We start from the raw sequence: 9,413 nt of genomic DNA, 5'->3' as shown, positions 1-9,413 counted from the left end.
TTTACAATGGCAATGGAATTTTTAGGTCCTCGGAGGGAAAAAATACACCAAGAAGTTGGCGTTGACTTGGGGTCATTAGTGCAGAGTTGAGGATTTTGGTAGGAAATGAACAAGGACAAATCAGGAATAATACAAAAGAAAGCCAACTGTTTACAAGGAAATACAATTTAAGATATACGAAAAGTGACGCCGAGGAAAACTCCGGGGTTCTGCTCAGGTACTTGTCATCCAAAAGGAAGCGAACCTTGACGCCTACAGGGTACTGGGGGTGGGACTGAGGAAAGCAATCCCCGCCCGGGAACGGGCCTGCCCCGAGCGTGGCCCCGCCTCCGGGCCCGCCCCTCAAGCGGCTCGCTGCAGGGGTTGGCCGCGGCGGGGGCGGTGGCCGCGGTGCCCGGAAGTGCGGCTGACGTGTCCCGGCCGCGCTCGGAATTGTGGGCGACTCGGCTAATGGCGTCGGCGAGGCTGGAGATCCCGGGAAGCCGGCGCTGAAGCTTCTTGCCAGGTTGGCTGCTGACGTCCGGTGTGGCCTGGCCCCGCGGCAGCGGGAGGGACCTGCCCGCCTTGTGGGCTCCTCGGCTGGAGCCGGCGGAGCCTGGCGGGGCGGGGCGACTGCGGAGGGCGTCTCTGAGAGGACCCGGAGGTGTTGCGAGGAGGCTGCGGGGGGCGCTCGGCAAGCTCCGGGTTGGGAGCCCAGGCCCAGTAGAGCCCCTGCGGAGTCCCAGAGGCGGGCTGCTCGAGGGTCGGAGGCTCTGCGAGGGGGCTACCGATCGTCTCTGGGAGCTGCCAGGGCTGGAGCTCATTTGTGCGGCTCTGAGATCGGCTCGGACGTGGTGGGATCATGTCCGGCACCAACAGCCCCGAGGCAGTGAAGAAGCTGCTGGAGAATATGCAGAGCGACCTGCGGGCCTTGTCACTGGAGTGCAAGAAGAAATTCCCACCTGTCAAGGAGGTAAGCTGGGGGCGCCGGAGCGCGCCTGGTCCTGTCAGACCCAGTCTTCACCCCGGTCTCCAGTCCTGATTTCCGTTCGGCCCTCGCCTTTGCTTATTTGTGAGTCGCTGGGTTGTCTCACAGGCGCTTTTTGAAGTCCGCGTCGGAGAGGTGTGAGGCGCTTCGATTTCCTCCTCCCGTCACGTCTCCCTGGGTTAGGAATGAAGTTCGTGGAGTTGGCCGGCTCGGTAAATTCGCCATGGTTTATTGTGCACTCGTCTGTTCTGGCCAGGAGACTGGCCAAACCAGACCTGAAAAACTTAGGTCTGTTTGTTGCTCCTGGAACCTATCATCCACTGTTTGTTGCTCCCAAAACCTAGTATCTATCCACTGTGCTCCTCGGGTTGACCGTGTGATGCTCAGTTGGAAACAGCTTCCCTTCCTGGTGTGTGTCTTTGAGCTTCGAAACAGTCCCAGGAACTGTTAACACACCTAGAGCCACCTGATGGACCGCAGATACTGCAGACCCCCAGTAACCGTTCCAATCCCGATGTCCCAGTGCCGTCGTGGAAAGTTTGGGTTTGGAGTCAGAGCAGCTACGCCTGTGTTTAAGTGCTAGCAATACGTCTTACTTAACCGCTTCGGGCTTCGTTTGTAACATGGGGTTAAAGGCTGGGGTTTTAAAAGGATGGCTTTATTAGATTATTCAGGGGGAAAGTCGTCAGAGCAAAAAGGGTGTTATCAGAGAAGCCTGAGTTAATAATATATACAGCTTAAATCCTGGAGCTAGTTCCTGAATTGAAATTGGAGCATTTAGTCATTATTGGCCTTTCCTCTTAAGATGTTATTTTAATTTCTTAAGTTTAAAAAAAAAAACAAAACCTCTGCTCAATTTCATTTTGTATTTTTGAAATAAGATATTTCAGTGATAGGTTTTAAAAGTAATGCTGTTATTTTCCTCTATTAATATTTATGCAGTTTCATTTAATGTGAAAATTCACCAACAGATTTGATAGTTTTACACTTATTTAAATGTTTTTCCTTTATTATTATGAAGACTCTATAATTAAGACTTGACCAAGCTATGGATTTTAGACTTTTCAGTACCTGCTTTGGTTCTATCAGTCTTCAAAAAAACTCCATCTTGTATTTTTCTAATAAAGTAAGCAAATATTACTCATTGATGGAAACCAGATGTGCCGCTTTGGGGAAAGATGTTAGTGGTTTTCTTTGATGTTGATTTTTATTATTTTCTCTGTATCAACTGTTCTTGACAGTTACAACAAATAATTTTAACGAATTAGGCTTTAAAGAATTTTAAAGAATTGTTATAAGAGAAATGCTTTCATTTAGAAAGTGTCGTCTTGTTTTAAACTTCAATAATTTATAGAACTGACTTTTCCCAGATATAATACTTCATATAAAAACCATGGTTCTTCTGTTATAGGCTTTTGTGGGCTAGCTTGGGAATTTAATTGCTATTTATAATATTATTTCTACTGGAAAATGCATTCAGAGTTCCAGACAGTAACTTAAGGAGTTCTAGAACTCAATCCATTCTTAATCTTAGAACTTCGTTTAGAGCTCATTAGCTTTTACTTGAACACTGACTGAGAGAGATTTAGTAATTGCACCTGATCTTTGAGATGATGGCAAAATAATTCTTGAGATTTTATCTGTCTACTTTTTAAAAGTGAAAAAAAAGTTTTTTTCTTTTTAATTTGAGAGGTAGATTAGAACCTCCATATCTTGGTTTGCTCCTCAGATGCCTGCAACAGCTGGGGCTGGGTTGGGCCAAATCTAGGAGCTAGGACCTCAATCCAGATCTCCCACATGGGTGGCCAGAACCCAACTCCTAAGCTATAACCTGCTGCTTCCCAGCATCTACATTAGCAGGGAGCTGGAATCAGAAGCTTGAACTGGGTATGGAACCCAGGGTACTCCTATATGGCTGTCTTAACTGGTGGCTTAAATTTGCTAGGTCAAATGCTCATCCCTTAAAAAAAATTTGAATGTTTATTTATTTGAATTCAGAGTTAGAGAGAGGGAGAGACAGAGAGATCTTACATCTACTGATTTACTCCGTAGATGGCTGCAGTGGCTTAGCTTGGCTAGGTTGAAGTCAGGAGCTTCGTCCAGGTCTCCCACATGGGTAATAGGGATCCAAGAACTGTGTTCTGCTTTTCCCAGGTGCATTAGCTGGGAGCTGGATTGGCGGTGGAGCAGTTGGGATTCGAACTGGTGCCCATATGGGATGCTGATGTTACAGGCATTGACTTTACCCACTATACCACAATGCTGGCCCCTCTCTTAAAATTTAATGAACTAGTAAAAATTGTACATGTTATGGGATACCACATGGTACATGTATACATTGTACAGTGTCTGCACAGGGTAAATGCTCATTTAACATTTCTTTATTCAAAATCCTATGTTGTAGTTTTTTGTTTTTGTTTTACAGAGAAGTATACTATACATTGTTGTGGTCACCCTACTATTCAATCCTGTCTAATGATAACTTAGTAACTGTTAATCAGTCTTTCCCCACTTCTATTTTCCTCCTTCATTCCCTGGCCTCTTTTATAATTTTGTTTACAATACATAATTTTGTACATAGTATATGCTCTGTACGAATTTGTTGAATAAAAGAATCTTGACTCCTTAACCAGTGACATTTGCTAAGATTGAAAAATGAAAACAAAGATGAAGTAACCAGCCTAATAGTGATGATTTATTTTAAGGAGGAAGTGAAAACTTTCAAAAATATTTTGGTTGAATTAAATTCTCTCTAGTAAATTAATTGTAATGCTGAATTTTGACTTTTGTTTTTTAAGGCACTGGTAAGTTTTTAATCTTGTTTTTCTCTTAGATACTAGGTAGACCTTGATGTAAAATCTTTCTAAGAAGGTTTTCCATCTGTAGATAGGTTTGCTAAATAACTTTCTCCCAGTGTCTTTACAGGGGCATTACTTGAGAAGTACTCATTCTGAAGTATTTTTAAGGCTATTCAAGAACTTAATATAGTTTAGTTGCATTTGTGCTTTGGTATGAATGTCTTCTTCAATATTTTTTGTTTTTTATTAAGATTAACTATTCCCTTCAAAGGCAGATTTTACAGAGAAAAGGAGAGACAGAGGGAGATCTTCATTCTCTGGCCTACTCCTCAAATGCCTACACTGACCACAGCTGGCTGGTCAGAAGCCAGGAGTTTCCTCTGGGTCTCCCATGTGGGTGGCAGGGGCCCAAGCACTTGGACCATCCTCTGCTGCCTTCCCAGGCACACCAGGGATGCCGGTATTGCCATTGGCAGCTTTATGTGCTATGCCACAATGCTGGCCTCTCCATTACTTTTTAAATAAAGTGGTATGAAGCAAGACATTTTATAGTTTTTATTTCAAGTTTTTAGTAAATTCTACTTTTTTTGGCCCTATGCTTGACTATAAATCTTTTTTTAATTAATAAGATAAATTTTAAAGATTTCAAATCTGTTTAAAAAAAGAGTATTGATGTAGGATGATGCCTTATTTACTAACATTAACTTCTTGTATTTGGATTTTCTGTACTTTCCCCATCTTACTGTTTTCATGTATAAATCTTTTGCATCAAATTGTTTTTATAGTGGCTATAATTTTATTCTGTAATGATAACATAAAGTTGGTGATTAATAAAAGTAATAAATTCCTTCCTCTTTTCTGGCATATTTTGTTGGTTCTTAACCATATATCTTCCTGCTTCAGACGCTTAGTTGTTTTTTTTTTTTTTTTTTTTTAAGATTTATTTATTCATTTGAAAGAGTTACAGAGAGAGACAGCGACAGAGATCTTCCATCTGCTGATTTACTCCTCAAATGTCTGCCACAGCTGGACTGGGCTGGGCTGAAGTCAGGAGCCAGGAGCTTCTTCCAGGTCTCCCACTTGGGTACAGGGGCCCAAGTTCTTGGGTCATCTTCTGCTGCTTTCCCCAGGCCATTAGCAGGGAGCTGGATTGGAAGTGGAGCAGCCAGGACTCAAACTGGTGCCTATATGGAATGCTGGCATGGTGGGTAGCAGCTTTAACTCTGCACCACAATGCCTGCCCCATATAGCTTTTTTAGTACAGCAGAAGTAGCTTATTTGTTCAGGAATATTTATTTGATAGTTTTGTTTTTAAAGTTTTTTTAATTTAGTTGAAAGGCAAAGTTAGAAAGAGAGAGAATCTACCATCCACTGGTTCCTCCCCAAATTGCTACAATGACCAGAACTGGGCTAAACCAAAGCCAGGAGCCTGGAACTCTTTCTGGGTCTCCCATATGAGTTTCAGGGAACCAAGTACTTGGGTCGTCTTTTGCTGCTTTCCCAGGTACACTAACAGGGAGCTGGCTTAGAAGTAGAGCAGCCTGGATTCATGATGCTGGTATTGAAGGTGGCAACTTAACTCACTGTGTCATAACAGTGGCCCTTGAAAGTTTTTTTTTCTTTGCCTTAAAAATTCCTTTGAAACTGTCTCAAGTCACTTCTATGTAATTGATAAATATATTCAGTGGACTTCAGCACTTTTTTTTTGGCTTTTCATGATAAGAACTTTTTTTTTTAAAGATTTATTTATTTATTTGAAAGGCAGGGTTACAAAGGGGCAGAAGCAGAGAGAGAGGTCTTCCATTTGTTGGCCCACTCCCCAGATGGCTGCAATGGCGGAAGCTGTGTTGATCTGAAGCCAGGAGCCAGGAGCTTCTTGTGGGTCTCCCACGTGGGTGCAGGGGCCCAAGGACTTGGGCCATCTTTCACTGCTTTCCCAGGCCACAGCAGAGAGCTGGATTGGAAGTGGAGCAGTCAGGTGGCCGCTTACTGACCATGCCACAGCGAAGGCCCAGAATAGAATCTTTTTGATCTTTTTGATCTGCAGGCAGTAGACAGTGGAAATAGGTGAGGAGAATCTAACTGAGCCTGAAATTGTGATCAGAGAAAGTTTGTAATTCTTGAGCTGAGTCTTGTAGGATGAGTAAATGCTAGCCAACAGAAGTTGGGGTGAAGTGATGGTGGGGTTCATTATTGGCAGAGGTAATAGCACATGGGCTCTGAACTGCATATAAAATAAATTTCCATCAGAAGATGGCTGGAAGTCATTAAAAAGAGGTGGAGTAATATGATCTAATTCATACTTAGTAACATTTTGACATTATTGATGTGAAGATTTAGAGAGTATTGAGATTCAGGCAAACATAGTTAATTTTAAAAAGTGATGCATTTTTCGGGGGCAGTAGTAGAATTAGGAGGATTTTTATATTGAGATAGGACCGAGAGAAAGAATATGGATTAAAAAGAGATTTAGCAGATAAGGTTTCTAGGGCTTGGTTGATCTTTTTCTATAATGGAGAGAAGTTTATGATGCCTCCCAGTTTTCTTGCTTGGGAAACTAGGTGGATAACTGAAAGAAAGAATGTAGGGGGAGGAATTTTTTTTGAAAATGAATAGTCATGTGTATATTAAGATTTATGTGTGTGACATCCAAGTAGAATTGGCTAGTAGGTATTTGAAAAATGATAGTTTGGCACTTAAGAATGAGGTTTAGAATTTCAGTTTTAGGAGTATTTGTATTTTTTTTTTTGAAGATTTTATTTATTTATTTGAGAGTCAGAGTTACACAGAGAGAGGAGAGGCAGAGAGAGAGAAAGGCCTTCCATCTGATGATTCACTCCCCAGTTGGCCGCAACGGCTGGAGTTGCGCCGATCCGAAGCCAGGAACCAGGAGCTTCTTCCGGGTCTCCCACGCGGGTGCAGGGGCCCAAGGACTTGGGACATCTTCCAGTGCTTTCCCAGACCATAGCAGAGAACAGGATTGGAAGAGGAGCAGCCAGGACTCAAACCTGCATTCATATGGGATGCTGGTGCTGCAGGCGGAGGATTAACCTACTGCACTACAGCGCTGGCCCAGGTGTATCTGTTTTTACATAACACTGGAAAGAACAGTGTATTCAGTGAGAATATCAGGGCTGAAGAAGGAACTGTGGGAAGGACAGCATTAAAAAGGGACAGAGGCAGTTGGGCAGATTAAGGTTGAAGGTATAGAGAGGAAGGGAATACTTGCTTGAGCAAAGTCCCTGAAAAAGCTGGAGTTTCAAGAGCATAAGTGTATGAAATGAATTTCAGTCTGGGAAGGAATACTATCTTATGACAGAAGGAAAAATGAATTTTGAAACGATAAATTGGAATGAGGAACATACTGGAAAGATAGGTAAAAGCATTTTGGCCTGTTGCCTCTGTTTTCTTTATACGATAGGAAATTAGTTTGTTGCTAGGAATAATTAATGATGAAAGAAGTGGTGGGGAGTTTGAGGAAAGTAGTGGATCACTTTGGAGAAGTGGAGGAAAAATAAGACTTGGAATGCTTAAGAATCTTAGCAAGAAAAGTGGTTGAAATGATGGTAGATTGTGAGATCTAGTTTGAATTCTCAAAGAAAAAAAGGCAATAGATTGATTGATTTTAAGAAGACAGAAGGGTTAAGGATTAAGCACCAGTGTAATCAAAGAGCAATGGAGTTTGAGGGAAGTGAAGGAGCTAGAGGGATAGGGGTTGGGACAATTGTGGGGATATTGATTTCAGATTGTTAAGTAGAAATGCAGAGGTGGAGAATGGTTTGTGGGTGGTATAACACCTGCATAATCATTTTGTCAGGCACTGCCAAGACAACCACTGATGGGACTTGAAAATTTTTTTTTAAAGATTTATTAATTTATTTGAAAGGCAGAGTTGGAGAGGGAGAGACAGACAGATCTTCCATCCGCTGGGTCACTCCCCAAATGCCACAACTGCCTGAGTTGGGCCAATCCAAGTAAGTCTATACTAGGCTAATTTTTGAGTTGATAATTTTATATGGTTATGAATGATGTTTTAAATATCCAAGTGGCCCTTGGCAGAAAAAATGTTCCACACCCTGTGGTAGAAGATGATGAAGTCCAGAGAAGGGTGGTAGAAAAGGGAAGGGAGTAAAGACTACTTGAGTTGAGTTGGTCAGAATTAAGGTTTTGGATGGAATTTATTTCCTTTCTTTTTCATAATGCAGAATCAGAAAGGATATCAATAATAAACAAGTACAAGTAGTCTTTCCAGACTATATACTTTAAGGTTCCTGTTGCCTATTCAGGCCTGATAGATGTTATTTGGCAGAGATTTTGCCTGAAAATGCAGAAGTTCCCTGTGGTAGAGCTCTTTAGTATACAGTGTTTTTCTGGGTTAACAGGCAGGGAGCCCTGGTCAAAGAGATGTCTTCTGCTTACCAGGACAGGATTTTTCCATTGAACAAGATATTTGGGGACCTCAGTTAAGACCTCTTTTTCTGGACCTTATGACCGTGAACGATGAGGGGGGCTGGACAATCTTTTCTTTCTGATCTGGAGCTCTTGGTTTAGTGTTTTATAATGTACTATATTTAGTTTCCTCTTAACCCTTCTGTTCTTTCTCACGTAAGCATAATAGAAAAAAAATCCATGTTTTAAATATTAAAGCATATTAACTGAAATTAGTAATGTGTTGATTAGATTCTTGGCATTATACTTTGGTGACATAAAATAAAGAAGTAAAAAATGTTATTCTGACATATAAACCTAAAAGGAAGACATTCTTCAAAAGTGGAATTGATTTCTCTTTTTTCTTTTGTGCAAGTGTAACATTTTCAACCACATACAAAATAATGGGCTTTGTTATTATTGTAATTTAGTTATTAGTCTCCTAAGTCTGAGGCAGGGCAGGAAATGTAAAAATAAATGAGAAACTGCCTTTATTTTGATGGAGTTAACTCAAGGTCAAGTGAAATATTGCCTTTCTTCTGGGCTAGGAACTTTCCATCTGTTGAACTCCAGTGCAGCGTTTTAAATGTTTCATTTTACGGATGAGGAAATGGTGATTTAGAGAGGTTTGGTAATTTGTATAAGGTAGTAAAGCTGGAAAGTGGAGGAACTGGGATGTGAATCCATGTGCATCCATCTTTAACGCCTCTCTTTTTTTCCATTGTATCAAGGTGCAAATGTCTTTAAAACTTGCTTAACTTGTTTCTGTGTTGCCCTCATTTATCTGCCTTGTTAATTACTGTTGGTCATTCTTTCTATTTTAGAATTCACTTGCTTTGACTTTTGTTAAATAACATTCTGTGTTCCTGTTTCTCCTCTCCTACTGTGTTTTCTCCTCTTCCTTACATACAATTGTGTCCTAAGTTCCGTCTTAAGAACTCTTCCTTAGCTGTTGTGCATCTCCTTGGCACTGTCATCCATTCCCGTAACTTCTGGCTTCACTTAATGCTGATGGCTCCTTTATTGACTTCACTCAGTCTTCCTTTAACTGAGAGTAGTGTTTACAGCTGCCTGTTGAACACATACCAGAATATCTTCATGAATATCTTTCACGTACTTCCTGTAGAACTGCTTGTAAATGAATTTATCTTTTCCTCAAATCTTCCTTTTCCCTTTCACTTGTTTTGCTGATGGTATGGATCACTGTTGCTTACCTTAGT

General features: G+C 41.4%; 1 protein-coding gene across 3 annotated transcripts in view; it reads left to right on the top strand.

The window, feature by feature from the left end:
- The first annotated feature begins 440 nt into the window (after positions 1-440).
- Positions 441-9,413, top strand: part of MON2 (MON2 homolog, regulator of endosome-to-Golgi trafficking) — a 124,736-nt gene continuing 115,763 nt past the window's right edge. For 2 of the 3 annotated variants that reach the window (XM_062203313.1, XM_062203312.1), the window contains exon 1: positions 441-952. In XM_062203313.1, coding sequence (XP_062059297.1) covers positions 842-952 — 111 coding nt within the window. In that variant the 5' untranslated portion in view covers positions 441-841. The remainder of the gene's footprint in view (positions 953-9,413) is intronic. The other variant, XM_062203314.1, reaches the window with a different exon arrangement.

Source organism: Lepus europaeus, chromosome 10 (genome assembly GCF_033115175.1).
Source record: "Lepus europaeus isolate LE1 chromosome 10, mLepTim1.pri, whole genome shotgun sequence".
In the NCBI taxonomy this organism is placed as follows: Eukaryota; Metazoa; Chordata; class Mammalia; order Lagomorpha; family Leporidae; genus Lepus; species Lepus europaeus.
The sequence above is the reverse complement of the archived record's forward strand: the minus strand, read 5'-3'. Positions and strand labels throughout refer to the sequence as shown.